Genomic DNA, 16675 nt, shown 5'->3' with positions numbered 1-16675 from the left:
CAAGATCTCCCTCTTCATCCTCAACTTAATTTTCTCCGAGTCTTAGCTCCATTCAAACAAACAGTTTCTGCACTACTTCAGGATCTTTGCAGCTTTCCTGAATTACGGTAACCATAAACACATAATCCTAGCTGCGGCCTTACCAGTGATTCAAGCTTCACTACAACTACCCTGTTCTTACCATTGTTCTCTTATAATAGCAAAGATGAGCTAGACAGCTTATGATAAACCACAATTCTCCAAAAACTGAAATGCATACTAGACTTACCTTATTATGAATGTAGATAATTGTATTTGGAGAAAAAAAGTGCTGCAATTAAAAGTTAAAATTTCACAAGTACACAAGAAAATAGGAGTAGGAGTAAAACCACTAGGCCCCTCAACCCTGCCCCACAATTCAACAGGATAATGGTTGATCTGTTCCGACCTACTTTTCTGTGCCAGATCAATCCCACTACCTTTCAATTATTTATGGATCTCCATCTTAAGTATTTCTAATGATCTAGCCTTCACCACTCTATGGTGCAGATAATTCCAGACATTCACTATCCACTGAAAAGTAATTTCTATGCAACCTAGTTTTAAATGACTGAATTCTTATAACTGCACCTTATTTGAAACTCTTCTGAGGAGAAAAAACATCTCAATATCTGCTCTGTCAAACCCCATCCCGATCCTGCACATTTAAATAAAGTCACCCCTCATTCTTCTAAACTCCAAAGATTACAGACCTAAATTGTCTCATGTCTGGAAGTAGCATAGTGACAATCTCCTTTGGACCAGCTTCAATGTTATTATATCCTACCCACCACCCCCCGAACCCCACCAAAGCCAAGGGGACCAAAACTCTGCATAATCCAAAGGAAACAAACTGCACTACTCAAAGCAAGCTAACAATTATTAAGATGTTGATCTGCAATAAAACTTAAAAAATAGACACTGGAAAAATATTTGTGCTGAAGTGCAGAACCTAGCAAATGATATAGGAAATTCAATGAACAAGAGAATATCAAGCACAAAATAATTTTAATATTAAAGTTTTAATCAAATTGATTGGTTTTAAGATGTAATAGCTAAAAATGACACTTATCCATCAGAAGTAGTACAGGAATGTCATACCTTGTTTGTGGACAGTCAGAATCTTCAAGTGATTTATTCATAGGTTTTAGCTCTGGATTTGCAACCTTAAACATAATTGTAGCTGCTGAAATATCAAATCTGATTTTAAAATTTACACTTTTCCTTTAAAAATAACTAGTTGTATTTACCACTTTTTTTCAACAAACCCTTAATGGACCAAGTGTTGGAAAGACTTTCAGAAATTTCAGATTATTTTCTAACAGAGGATAACTCAAAAATGGATGTACACTCTATTGATAACCTGCAATGTCCCAGTCAAGCCAATTCATTTTAATCACAATTTAAAAATGTAATATCAATTTTAATGAGGTCATGCAAAGGCATAGTAATAAAAATTTCAAAAGTGTAATACAAAGTTAGTGATATATTAAGAAAAATAGGAACAGAGGCGGGGTAAATGTACCTCAGTAAATGCTAATAAGGATCCTTTTGGAATTCTATCTCCAACATCAAAAGCTATTTTAGGAAATATTCAATAAGCGTGGATAAAAAAATTTGCATAGGAGGCAGGAAAAAAAGTGTTAAATATTATTTTAGGATGATGAAGTTGAAGCAGCACAACAGACAGTGATGTTGCCTCAGCTTCAGTAACCTAGGTTCAACTATCAATTTGAAAGAAAAAAAAGATTACGAAGAAATAAGATGAAGAATGGAATTGATAAGACAGCCAGTATAGACATGCGTCAAATGGTCCCCTTCCAAAACAATATGAAACTAAGAATAGGAGCAGGAATTTTAAATTAACAGAGATCAAAGACAGGACTCAAAGGAAATTCTATAAAGAATGTCAAATGAAAAACAATAGAATAGCTTTTAAAGAGGGGCTACATGGGAATAAAAGGGAAAGAAATTGGAAATCAATCACAAAAATCATAATTTCAATTTTACTAGTCCAATTCAATTGACACATCATGTCTATGCTATCTTTCAGATCAAATAATATCTTCCTTTGGATTGCAAAGCTTGCTCAGGTTTTAAATCTTAGATTTAAATCTTTCAAAAAAGTTTGCAAAACAGACTGTTTTCAAATATCCCATCATCAAACAGAGGAATGCAAAGTGGTCATTCAGCCCTTGACAATATTCCACCATTCAAACTAAGTTGCATATTTGCTGCACTTTATTTTTGTCTACTTTTGTCATACATTCCTATACACCCTTTTGTCAAACTCAGTTTTGAAGTTTTCCTACTGGCCACAGTTCCACTTTTCTCCAATTCATGTGCACGAGTGCTTTATGCCATCATCCCAACTCTAAATGTAAAGTTACAACCCATTTCTCTACTCTCCTAAAAAAGGAAATTGTTTTAATCTACTACACTAATGCTTAAATTATACATCCAAGAGAATACTATCCCTTTTCATTTTGTCAATTCCATGTCTTAGTCAACATGTTCGAACACAGATGAGGGGATTTCTTGAGAACAGAGGGAAGACATTTGCAATGCACAATGCAACCAAAATTTAAAAAGATGCAGGCTACAAGGCAACTGTTCTGTCGTTTCAATTTATATTGGTTAACAATTAATTTTGAAATGTGAATAATTACCTTGCTCTTGCTTCCATTCAAAATGGCTGTGTCAGAGGCTCCTGGGGTAATTGTAGAAGCCATAGGAGTCAAACTCTCACTTTGATGTGCATTGATGATTAGGGCTGATTTAGTATTTATTTCTGCAATAGGAATCAATTCCATATTTCTATTCATTAAGAAAGCTGAAATCCCAGCTTTGTTAAGTTGTTCATAAACATTAAATATTTCTTTATTTTTAAAAAAAATGTGAGCGGGCAAGTCATGTCTAGACCATTGTATTATAATTACCAAGTCTGGTAATAACAACTTGTATTTTAATCAGGATGAATGTTCTGCATAGATAGCCTTTTGCTTAGATTAGGAGAGCCAGAGCCACAAGAATAAATAATCATAATATCCAGGAGATTTAAAAATACTGCACAAAGCATTCCATTAAATTCTCACCTTCCATGACACGCCCTCATTGCATTACTACCATTGAGGAGATGGTATCAAGAGGCTTAAGACCAATACTCAATGTTTCAAGAAAAGCCTCTTCCAGATTTGAACAGTCAACGAACACAACCTCATTTTTCATATTTTGTAACATAGTAATTTTGATGTTATGCACTATACTGGTGCACAAAACAACAAATTTCATGACATATGGTCATTATGCAGCCCAATGACAGGGCAAATGCTTTACATAACTAAAGGCAATGAGAACAGGTAATTATTTTGGGGAGGCAGGAGTCACTGAAAAGATCATAAGGAGTGTGCTGTGGAATTTGGGGATAAATAGTGGGAACAGCGAGCGTAAAGAGCCCATTCATAGTGGCAAGAAAGATTTATGCTTTGACTAGCACACATGCTATGCAATTAATTCAGCCTTTTTTCAGCTACATATACCCTATGATTGAAACACCCTGTAAAGTGTTCTACTTTGGTCAGCACTGCTGAGATCCACATGCACAGATATCAACTTACAGCAGGATCAGTGTCCACGCAAGGGCAGGCGAGTTCTAGACAAATCTCACTTCTGCAGATGTTGCCCAACCTGTGAGGTATTTCTAGTGCTTCTGTTTCTAATTGATTTCTAGAATCTGCATTTTTTAAAAATTATTTCTTTTAAGTAGCACCAGCAGAACCTAACGTTTCACCAAACATTTTTAAAAAAGTGAAAAGTAGTGTGACATTTTAAATCAAAAAGGACAAATTAAGCTTTTAAGTTACCATTACTATTTTTCAACTGAGGAATTTGAATCAGCAATTTTCAGCAGCAACCAAGCAAAGTCAATTTCCTCTCCCCAAACTCCCCCCCCACAGTTCTTTCAGCGCAAGAGAAACAGAATATTGAACAGTGACTCTCTGTTCCAGATGGCTCCCCACACTAGAATAACATTACAGCAGAGAAAGTCAAGAGGTGATGCAAGAGAGGTTCTATATCACGAAGAGTTTCAAAAAGTAGATAAATTATTCCACTTATAGAAACCAGAGCACCTATGATTTGAAGAAAACAGAAAGGTGAATTATGCAGCAAGTCACTATGATCTAGTATGCTCTACCTGAATAGGTGAGGGAAGGGGATCTTTAAAAATAACAGGTATTTATAATGACAGGAAATGTTAAGAAGCACGCTCCTTTCACAAAAACAACTATGTTACTGTTTAGTTGCTTAATATGCAAGTTTTTAAAAAGTTACTTGCATAGAATTTTAAAAGCTCGGTATGTTGCCCATTTTAGGTATAAGAAATACACGGAATTGGCCCATCCATATTCAGCTTCTGCAGATTCAGGAAATCAGAATTAGAAACAAAAAATACTAGGGCACCGAGGAGAGTAGCAGAACATTGGGATCAGGGAATATAGAAAGTGGCAGCACAGCTAGATAGGGTTGTAAAAAAAGCTTTTGGCACATTGGCCTTCACAAATCAATGAACTAAGTACAAGAGATGTGATGTTATGTTGAAGTTGTACAAGCCATTGGTGAGGCCTACTTTGGGATACTGTCTGCAGTTTTGGTCACCTACCTACAAGAAAGAGGTAAAGAAGATTGATGGAGTACAGAAAAAATTTACAAGGATGTTGCTGCGAGATTTGATAGAGATACAAGCAAAATTATGAGGGGTATAGATAGGGTAAATTCAAGCATGCTTTTTCCACTGATGTTGGGTGGAATTACAACTGGGGGTCATGGGTTAAGGATGAAAGGTGAGAAGTTTAAGGAAAACTTCTTCACTCAGAGTGTCATGCAAGTGTGGAACAAGCTGCCAGCACAAGTGGTGCAGGCGAACTTGACTTCAATGTTTAAGTGAAGTTTGGATAGGTACTTGGATGGTAGACATATGGATGGATATGGTCCCAGTGAAGATCGATGGGAGTAGGCAGTTTAAATGCTTCAGCATTGATTCTATGGGCCGAGGGGCCCATTCCTGTGCTGTACTTTTCTATGACTAAATGCTGAGCAAAAGGTGGAAAGGCGGCCCTAAGGATACTTCTAGAACATCATAAGTGATAACCATTGCAGAAAAACTGAAATTTTCATGCATCTAGAAATATCATGATTTGAAAATAACCCAAAAGCCCTTGATAAACGTGCAACTTAAATACTTTGTGTACAAATTAGAAATAGTAGTATGCACACATTAACACAGATAAGCAAGCACTAGAGCCAAAAAAAAGGTCCACACCAGCAGCCCGATACATACATGATTACCTTGGCTGGAGCTGGCAGCATGGTGCAGCACAGGAGAAGGAGGACAAGCAACACAGGAAGAGAAGTTGGGTTTGGACCCTTGAGCAGCAAGTCTTGTTTCCTCACTGATCTAGCAAAAAAAAATGCACTTTAAGACTACACACATTGCCAAGTTTAATAGAGCAGAGTTGGACCACTATTTCAGCAAGCAAGCTGGAAGGGCAAGGGCAAAAAGCATCAGAGAGTCCAAAACCCCTTACCCTCCTACTTTATAAATTAAATTCTATTACTTAAAGAGCATTAGAGTATATTGGCACTACAATCAAACACTACATAGACACCAAAATCAATAGATTTCAGGCATAACAACTACAAAGCAAACAATATCAAATCTATTCAATAATACATAATGTGGTTATTCATGCCTGGGAAAACTATCAGGGAAGTAAAGCCAGCAACACAGTTTCAACTTTCACCCTAATTTCCACCTCACCTTCTTTGCTTTTAATTCTGTATTCATTATTCAACAACAAACACCACAATCATTCAAAATAAAATTCAGAAAAGTTATTACAATAATCTTACTTTTTTATCTGTACTATTCATTCGATCTTTTGCTTCTCTGGCTTTCTGAATTGCCTTCAGCACCTCAACTGTATCCAGTTCTTTTCCTGTTGTAACAGTATTATCCAGGCAGACCTACAAGAAGAACAGTAAAATCAGGAGCAAGCCTCAATAAGATTATGATTTTTGCCTCATTCACTGTATCACCCAATTTTCATAACCCTATGGTCATCTTACTGGAGGCAAAAATTTTCAAAGACATCTGCACTATAATATTTCTCATCCAAATCATAAATTGCTAACCTCTTGTCTGGAGATTATGTTCTCAGGTTTCACATTATTGACTTAGAAGAGCGAGCCTCTAGAAATCTACCAGGCAATTCCCAATAAAAGCTCCTCTCCATGTAAAAAAACATTTGCAATACAGGAGATTAATTGGTTATTATATCCATTCTAATCACAGAACCACCACCCAACAATATCCCACCTTCCAGCATTAGATCTGTAACTTTGCAGTCATGGTCTTCAAATATATATCTATGTTCTTAAATCAAATGGAGGTTTTATTTTATTTTTACCTATAATTTCAGATCACCTGCTTCTGATCTCTTCCATCTTGTGGGTGAAATATTTATCCTCGTGTCCCTGTAATCCTTTAACTACTTACTTCAACTCTTGGTTTCTGACATTTCTGTTATTTATTCTATTCGGCCCCTCAATTTTATACTTCTCACCCCCTTCACTTCCTCAATTCAAAGAAAAACAACCTTAGCTTAATCAAGCTTTCCTCATAGCTGCAATACTCCAATCCTAGTAGCATACTCAATCACATTTGCATTTTCCAAAGGAATAATAGCCTTCTTATAATGTGGTAAATAAAATGTATGCACCATTCAAGCTGAAGCCTAATAAGTGCTATAAATGGAATCTATGGAATCATATATGGTCTAAGTGTCAATAAGTGCAAACATGTTCTGTTCATTCCAGTTTCAAAGGGGAACTCATCATTACAAGAAGCAATCTTGCAAATTTATACTATGCCAACTCCAGGATAACCAAATTTAGTATTGATAAGGAAATCAAAACTATATGCAACACTCCAAATTAAGTCTTACTCATTTTTGTATTCCAATCCCTTCGCAATAGTCCCAGTTTCTTATTCCATCTGCAAATTCCCCCAAGACATCAACATTTAGCAGTTTCTAACTACAAAAGTATGAAGTGAAAATTTTCTCCACAGTATACTTTATATTCATTTATTTCTCACTCAAGACATCTGCACGCACTGTACAATCTTGTCATATCCATTCCTTAATTTACTATTCCTTATAGCTTCAGATCATTGCAAATATCCGTCAATGTACAACTTGAGCACCCAAGGACCCAGTTTAGACATCATAATTTACCCACTCGAAAGTGAACTGTTCACTTCCATTGTTTTACCAGTCCTGTCCTACAGTTAACATAACCCACGATCTCTTATAATTATTGCACAACCCCTTGTGCAATACTTGGGTAAATGTCCTTTAAAACCCAATATAGTGCATACAATGGTTTATCCACCTAAGGACAATATTGCTGTTTGTTCTTTCGTACATCATGTTGACCACTGCCAGTAATCTACAGCCCCAGCACTTTGCTGACAAATGTCAGGTTAAATAGACTTTAGGTCCCTTAAATAGTATACAATTATGGTAACTTTCAATCTGCTGTGTCCTTCAGCATTTAGGGAATGGGGAATTTTTAAAAGTTCATAACAAAAGCACAAGACCATATGGCCATAAGATACAGGAGCATAATTAGGCCATTTGGCACATCAAGTTGGCTTTCCCATTCCATCATGGTTGATTTATCATCTGTCTGAACCCCATTCCCCTGCCTTCTCCTCTTGTCCTTTGAGACCCTTATTAATCCAGGACCTATTAACCAATAGCATCCACAATCAATGCAGCCAAGATTTTAAATCTTTGAACTCAGGTTGTAGCAGTTACTTGAAAAGCAAACCAAAACCACTGAGAGACTGAGCGAGGACTTGACACTGTATGGCGTGCTTACAAATAACTGAGTTCCAAGTCGAAAAAAGTAAGTTTGATCCTTTATTGCACAACCAAAGACAAACTACTATCTTATATAACAATAACTCACAAAACTAAATTAGCAATATAGTGGAATAAGAGTAATTAGCATTCAAATTAGCAGTCAACAAAAAAAATACATCATCCTCTGCTCTCCATCAACTAATTAAGTAGGACAAAGCATGAATATGTAATGATACTTATTCTACCAGACCAACCCATGTGACAAATTACCAAAACCAATAATAATTACGCAACACAAAAAACAGAGATAGAAAATAGATACATGGCTCCTACACAGAACATCAGATTTTAAGGTGATGTTTAGAAACTAAAGAAAAATAACAATTCAGTTATAGATATTGTAATAATGAAATAAAAAGTCCTCAAATTTAAAGGGAAAAATCAAGCTTGTGAACAGAAGAGTGCAAAGTATTCTTGGCATTTACACATTTTTTTTAAAAGCCAAGAGGGTCTACAGTGATTAAAAAAAAATCAAGTTATCTCACCCCATCAGATTTCTCAAAAAAAGGTGAATAGCTTTGCAGGGAAGTATTACTCCATATTTAAATAACTAGAGAATCTCCAAACTACACAGATAAAATGGTTCAACAATCTTTTTCTGTAATTTATTTTCTATTGACGTTCCTCATCAAACCATAAGATGTATTTCAAATACTGTACATATATCATATATTCATATTTGCCACAAATCTCCACATAATATTTATCTGAGGTATACACTTGGTTCAACAATCTTAATCTTAATTAAAAGTTTGCCTTGGTGAATTTTCTCCAACAATTTAGATAGAAATCCACTGCAGGTTGCAAACAATCAAAAAATTTAAGCTGGAAAACTCAATTGCCATTAAATGAACAGTACAAAACTGTTACACATTTCTACTTTGAACTTAATTGTTATTATTCATTGTTACCTCTGAGGCACGGTCGCCAAATTGTGCAAGAACCTTTGTTCTGTAATCAGGAATGATGCTCAAAGGGTTGTTATTTAGAAAGACCTTCTCAAGGCAGGGCAAACTCCCGATGTTTTTAATTTCTTCTATCTGAAAATAATTATTCTGTGTCAATACATTTTGCATGAAACACTAGAAAATATGTTTATATTACCCTGGACATATTAACTTTGTGAATAAAGGGCATAGTGTGTACAATTGTACACACTTAATTAAGGGGACACGGACACACACACACACACACACCTTAAAACAGATCTGACACCAAAATGCTGAAAAAAAAACACCCATTAAACTGGACAAGTTAGATCTGATACTGGTGTGTGAAGCTCGATCGACAATACTGGCTGCAAGAAAATGTTAAGAGCAAACCCAAGTGTTTTTTTTTTAAAGCAGACGATTGGTTTATCATTTTTATTATAAAGTTTCTGTTTAGGTGTTTAAAGTGATTTAATTGTTTAATACAAGTTAAACAGTTATTAAAGTTTAAAGAATAGAGCAAAGTATAATCAAAGTAGTTAAGCTTTTCCCTCTATTGAAATGGTAAAATTACTGGACCAGTAGAGTTCTGTGGAAAAAAGTTCGAATGTTAACTTTGCAGCTGAGAAATCTAAAGTTGATTCCAATGGGCTCAGTATTGGCAAATCACGAAACCATTGCATTGTCATAAATACCCATCTGATTCACTAACGGTCTTTGAGTAAGGAAATGTGTTGGAAAGCCAAACAAATTACACACAAGGAAAATTACATATGAATGTAATTAATTATGGCCAATAAAGCATCCTTAACATTTTAAAAAGCATTTCTGGTTACCGGATAGAGCACAGATAACAACAATCAAGATGGGCAAAGTAGCAGGTCAACACTAAAGATGTTTTTCTCCATGAAAGTCACAAGGAGAATTCAGGCAACCAATACTAAATTAGCCTCATCATCAAGGAATTGGTAAACTGGCGAGACAATGACGATAACAGTCACCATTTCATCTGTCAAAACTGACTAATCAATTGAAATATAAACTGATTATTTGTAGAAGTACACCAATAATCTAATAGCGTATCAAAAGAGCATTTGCAGCACAATTACTGAATGTATGTATATATAAAGTACACAAATCTCAAGGTAGTATATAGTAACAAATGTACTGATAATAATTTTACTTTGAACATTGTAATATTGTAATTATTTTGTTCAAGATAATTCCTATCTAGAAAGCTCACCCACCCAAACTTCAATCCATATCCTTCAGAAACCTTAATTTATGAAAAGATTATTGATGTTGTCTTGAGAACTCTCAATCTTCTTTGCATCAACCTAAGTTTTGGAGTCAACTGTGAGATGAAAAGTTCAGTATCTTTTTCTTTTGAGCTTTTTGATATTCTCTACCTGTACGTATAAAGATGAACAACAAATGCTCTGCACCGGCACTAATCTCCTTCAGTGCCTTGCACATGTTACTTACCCTGTCGTGTGACCAGATTGCAATTGAATTGTGCAGGTAGTTAGGTGCTTAAAAATAATATCCTTCATCAAACAAACTTGATTTCAAAGTGATTTTTCAAGAATTGACATTTGAAGTTCATTGCAGTATTAAAACATTAGAAACAGGAGTGTTGCATTTGACCCTGCTTACTTGCACTATGTAATAAGATCATGTCTGATCTTTTACCTTGGGTTTCACTTCCCTGCTCTAGCCAAACATCTGTTAAAATTTTAATCTAGTCATCGCCATCTTAATTGTACTTAGTAACTGAGACTTCACAGCACTCTTGTCAATTTACCAATCTGATTAACAGACTAGACATGCCTAATGTAACAAGATTCTTCCATCACAATGCCTGGGTACTTCCTGCGCCAATGGCAGAAGAGAATCAAGGGCAATGGAGACACAGTGGCGGTGGTACAGAGTTCTCAGCGTTGACTCCAGACCCAGTGTAATCTCATGGAATCAAGTCAAACTAGGGCAAAATAACCTCTTCCTAGTTACTGCCCTCAGCCTACTTATTAACCATAAACCAGTGCTCCCCATCACTGCACATTTAGAAAAATCCCTGAAAATACCAAGGGCACAAAACGTACTCTAGACGGAGACAGTCTATCAACAAGAGTGGCTTGGTTGTATTGGCACAGCCGAAGGCCAGCTGCCAGAATGGATATGTGGCAAAGATCAAGTCAATCAAAATTGGAATTATACCCATTCAACCTCATCGTCACCAATCCTTTTCTGTGGTAGACCTCTCCATCCATGATAGTAACTGGTAGAAGTAACCACAGAACAACTCTTGTGGAGACAAAGTCTTCCCTTCCAGGTGTGTGGCACTACCACCATTCTAAACAGAACAGACCCAGAAGCAGCAGCTCAAACTTGGGCATCATGGAATGCAGTGAACATACAGTATAGCACCAGATGAAATATATACACAATCTGTTACTTCGTGGCCTGGCATCACTCGCTACAAGATATCTATAAGAGAAGTTATGAAATTACAGGATAGCCTTCATTGTGTGGATGAATGCAGCAGCAACATTCCTCAATCAGTTCTGCACCACCTAGGACAAAACAACATATTTCATGGGCACCTCATCAACCACCTGAAAACTTTCATTCCCTCCACCACTAGTGCCTGGAAGCTGCAGTGTATGCCAGCTCTAAAAATGGACTACAGGTGCACATTCCTTTATCCGAAATTCTGAAATCCAAAAAGCTCTGAAAACCAAAGTTTTTTTTTGCCAACAGCTGACGTCACTCAGATGTGACGTGGCAACACTAGCCAGACGTCAGCTGTGGCTCAGCGTTCAGACTGGTTACATGTGCATTTGCTGATATTTTGTGTTTACTGCTGACTTTGTGTTTAATTTCACTGTGAAAATGTCAAAAAGAGCTGCAGATACCCCTGTGGGTAACAATGAGAAAAAAAAGGAAGCATCTATCATTATCAATAACGCAGGAAGTGGAGTTATTGCAGAAGCTTGCTCGTGGTGTGTCTGTGTGGCATCTACTGAAGAAAATAGTGTCGGAACTACCACTGTATATGATTTAAATAAACAGAAAAAAAAGTTAGTGAAGTTTTATAGTGACAGTGACGTTCTACATTTATTCCAATAAGTTATTTACCATGTGTTTGACTCGGTTCGTTAGAAGCTGTATATTTTTATGTTTTGAATGTTTTTGTTGGAAATAAAATTTTTTCTTGTCATTATTCCCTAAACAATATAGTATAACTATTTACGTAGCACTTACATTGTATTAGGTATTATAAGTAATCTAGAGATGATTTAAAGTATATGGGAGGATGTGCGTAGGTTTGGTGCACTGCTGGGTCCTAAAGTCCACCCGCACTGAGACAGGTTAAATAAAGGATTTGAGCATATATGTTTTTTGGTATCGGGGGTGGGTTCTGAAATCCAAAAAATTCTGAATTCCGAAATGCAACTGGCCCCAAGGATTTTGGATAAGGGATTGTGGACCTGTATATTACCCACCCAGGCTCTTGACTACACTTCGCCTACCGCCAAGAACAAGGTTAACAACTACGACCTGCAACTTCCCCTCAAAATCACACACCATCATAACACAAGCATACACTGCCAATTTTAACCAATTTCCCCCGGGATCAATAAAGTATGGCTATGACTATGACTGACAGCCCTTCACTTCCCTGGGTCTAAATTCTAGCCCCAATTTTAATGTCACAGCAACTTCACTAGATCTAGTGTAACTGTTTACAGTGACAGTTCATGACTCTCAAGAACAGTTAGGGACAGGCAATAAATGCTGGTTGTGCCAGCTATTTCAGATCATGAAAGTAAATTTAAATTCATCAAACCTTCACTTAACCCATTTTCCTCCAAGGAGAATAATCTGCTCTTGTTGCCATCATTACCACATAATTATTAGCAATTTTTTCTGCTACTCCCTTTGACATTCTTCATAAACTATGGAGGCCAATTTTTAATACAATATTTCAGCACAGGCCAAAAACGTTGGGAGCATTTACAATATTTTACACAAATATACCAAACATGTAAAATTACCTGTGATATTTTATTGTCGCCAAGATCCAAGTTAACTAATGAGTAAAGTTTGTTCAGACCAGACAGACTTTCCAATTGATTTCCTGTCAAGTTCAAAGTTTTGATGTTTCCGAGTTTTGTATGAACACCTTGCAATAACGTGAGCTTGTTGAATGACAAATCCAAATGAATGAGATTATAAAGATGCTGAAAGAAAACCGTGAAAGAACATTAAGAATCTGATTAAGCAGAAGTCCAAATTAATCAAATAATGCACCTCTAATTTGTACGCAGGAAAACTAGTGACCAGGTATTTTGCTAAACATCTAGTCCTCATTATCACAAAGAAAGGAAGTCTTTTAATTAATTTAAACTGTCTGATAAACTTAGCTCACATACCCACAGACCAACTACCCTAAATTCTGAGCACATATATTCTTCTACCTCATTCAGCACATTATCACAAGATCACAACTCCTGACTCAAACTGCCTCATAAATCATACTTTTTAACCTGGTCTGGACTAATATACAACCTTAGGTTCACCAAAAGTACTGGACTCTCGCTGCTCTGTCAAATAGCCCAGCAAATCACGAGTTATACAACTGTGCGAAATGGGATGGGCTCAGAACAGATCTCACATCTCAAAGTTCAGCAGCCATGAGGCACTGAGTGCCAACAGCAACAACAAAATAATGTGTTGCACTAATTACAATCAAAATGAATCAGTACAAAATTATGAGCTGTGTAACGCTAAAGCATTGTGCAGCCAAGAAGGAAAACAAATTAGAAACTCTAGTTACTTCAAAGAAAAACAGCATTAACAAAAAGTAAAGTGACTGAAGATTTTGAAAGTCCAATGTGCCAAATTCCTGAAGTGGGGAGAGCTTGATTACCATAGACCACAAGAAATAGGAGCAGAATTAGGCCATTGGCCCGTCAAGTCTGCTTCACCATTCAATCATGACTGATCCTTTTTCTCCCTCCACAGTCCCACTCCCCGGCCTTCTCCCCATAACCTCTGATGCTGTGTCCAATCAAGAAACTATCAATCTCTGCCTTAAATTCACCCAACCTGGCCTCCACAGCTGTCTGTGGTATCAAATTTCACAACTTCACCAGCAACTAGCTAAAGGAATTTCCCCGCATCTCTGTTTTAAATGGACGCCCCGCTATCCTGCTGTCTTGCCCTAGTCTCCCCCACCATGGAAGACATCCTTTTCACATCCACTCTGTCTTGGCCTTTCAGCATTCGAAAGATTTCAATGAGATCTCCCCCCTCATCCTTCTAAATTCTAAAGTGCACAGACCCAGAGACATCAAATGTTCCTTGAATGATAACTCTTTCATTCCCAGAATCATCCTTGTGAACCTCCTCTGAACCCTCTCCAATGCCAACATATCTGTTCTTAGATGAGGAGCCCAAAACTGTTCACAATACTCAATGTGAGTACTCACCAGTGCCTTATAAAGCCTCAACATCACAGCCTTGCTCTTGTATTCTAGACCTCTTAATATCAATGCTAAAAGTGCATTTCCCTTCCTCACCACCAACTCTACCTGCCAGTTAACCTTTAGTGTGTTCTGCATCTCAGATTTTTTGGATTTTCTCTCCATTTAGAAAATAGTCTGCACATTTATTTCTACCACCAATGTGCATGACCATGTATTTTCCAACATTGTATTTCATTTGCCACTTCTTGCTCATTCTCCTAATCTGTCCAAGTCCTTCTGCAGTGTTTCCTCAACACTACCTTCTTCTCCACCAATCTTCATATCATCTGCAAACTTGACAATGAAGCCATTTATTCCATCATCTAAATCATTGATATACAGCTTAAAAAGGCGGCAGTCCAAACAGTGACCACTGCAGAACATTACTAGTCACTGGCAGCCAACCAAAAAAGGATCATTTTATTCCCACTCGCTGCCTCCTACCAATCAGCTAATGCTCTAACCGTGCCAGTAACTTTCCTGTAATACCAAGGGCTCCTAACTTGACAAGTTGCCTCATGCGTGGCACCTTGTCAAAGGCCTTGTGAAAGCCCAAATATACATCCTCTGCATCCCCTTTATCTATCCTACTTGTAATCTCCTCAAAGAACTCCAACAGGTTCGTCAGGCAAGGGTCTCCCTTAAGGAAACCATGCTGACTGTGTCTTATCTTGCCCTGTGTCACCAAGTACTCCATCGCCTTACCCTTAACAATTTACTCCAACATCTTCCCAACCACTGAGGTCAGGCTAACTGGTCCATAACTTCCTTTCTGCTGCCTCCCTCCTTTCTTAAAGAGTGCAATTTGCACATTTTCAATTGTCCAATCCAAGATTTTTGGAAGATCATTACTAATGCCTCCATAATCTCTACTGCTACCTCTTTCAGAACCCTTGGGTACAGTTCATCTGGTCTGGGTGACCTACGTACCTTTAGGTCTTTCAGCTTTTTGAGCACCTTCTCCCTTGTAATAGAAATTGCACTCATTTCTTTTCCCTCACACCCTTCAACATCTGGCACACTGATAGTGTTTTCCACAATGAAGACTGATGCAACACACTCATTTAGTTCATCTGCCATCTCCTTGTCCCCCATTATTATTTCTCCAGACTCATTTTCTAACAGTGCTACATCCACTCTCATCTCACTTTTTTAAAAACATACTTGGAAAAAGCTTTTACTATCCTTTGATATTGCTTGCAAGTTTGTTTTCATATTTCATCTTTTCCCTCCTAATGATTCTTTCAGTTGCTCTCTGTAGGTTTTTAAAAAGCTTCCCAATTCTCTCTCTTCCCACTAATTTTTGCTTTGTTGTATGCCCTCTCTTTTGCTTTTACATCAGCTTTGACTTCCCTTGTCAGTCACAGTTGTACTATTTTGCCATCTGAGTATTTCTTTGTTTTTTAAATACATCCATCCTGCACCTTCCTCATTTTTCCCAGAAACTCATGCCATTGCTGCTCTGCTGTCATCCCTGCCAGCATCTCCTTCCAATTTACTTTGGCCAACTCCTCTCTCATACCACTGTAATTTCCTTTACTCCACTGAAATACTGCTACCTCAGATTTTAGTTTCTCCTTATCAAATTTCAAGTTGAATTCAATCACATGATCAAAGAAATGTGTCATCTTTAACTTTATGCCTTTTGGAAATCAGTTCATCTTTTACTCGCTTAGCTATTCACAGTAACAGAAATTTTGACCAGGGGTGCCCAAACTTTTGCATGCCACTGTATGTGCTGCCTGACCTGCTGAGTTCCTCCAGCATTATGTACGTGCTTCACTGGCAACTTTGTTGGTTAACCAGTCATGTGCAAGTAGTAACTACACTAAGGAGCACCAGGCCACTATCTTCCACTCCATCACAACTCTGGGGATCTCCCATCCACTGCCACCAACCTGATAAGTTCCCTTAACCCAGACCTCCCGTTTCTACCTCCTACCCAAGATCCACAAACCTATCTGTCCAGGTAGACGCATAGTTTCTGCTTCTTCCTGCCCCACTGAACTTGTATCTGTCATACCTTAACTCAGTTTTAGAAACATAGAAAGCCTACAGCACAATACAGGCCCACAAAGCTATGCCAAACATGTCCTTACTACAGAAATTACCTAGGGTTATCCACAGCCCTCTTATTTTTCTAAGCTCCATATACTTATCCAGGATACTCTTAAAAGATCCTATCGTATCTGCCTCCACCACTGCTGCC

General features: G+C 37.3%; 1 protein-coding gene across 8 annotated transcripts in view; it reads right to left on the bottom strand.

Annotated features, from left to right (window-relative positions):
- The window catches only part of nisch (nischarin), an 83031-nt gene that overhangs the window by 22965 nt on the left and 43391 nt on the right, over positions 1-16675 (bottom strand). For 2 of the 8 annotated variants that reach the window (XM_063067588.1, XM_063067586.1), the window contains exons 10-16: positions 12994-13179; positions 8918-9046; positions 5929-6042; positions 5365-5473; positions 2688-2809; positions 1120-1184; positions 269-310 (exon numbers count right to left, since the gene is read on the bottom strand). In XM_063067588.1, the coding sequence (XP_062923658.1) occupies positions 269-310; positions 1120-1184; positions 2688-2809; positions 5365-5473; positions 5929-6042; positions 8918-9046; positions 12994-13179 (767 nt within the window). Of the gene's footprint in view, positions 1-268; positions 311-1119; positions 1205-2687; positions 2810-5356; positions 5474-5928; positions 6043-8917; positions 9047-12993; positions 13180-16675 lie in introns of those variants that run through there. The other 6 variants (XR_010020402.1, XM_063067589.1, XM_063067587.1 and 3 more) reach the window with 6 other exon arrangements.

Source organism: Mobula hypostoma, chromosome 15 (assembly GCF_963921235.1).
Source record: "Mobula hypostoma chromosome 15, sMobHyp1.1, whole genome shotgun sequence".
Lineage (NCBI taxonomy): Eukaryota > Metazoa > Chordata > Chondrichthyes > Myliobatiformes > Myliobatidae > Mobula > Mobula hypostoma.
Note: the sequence above shows the minus strand (reverse complement) of the source record. Positions and strands in the feature narration are given on the sequence as shown.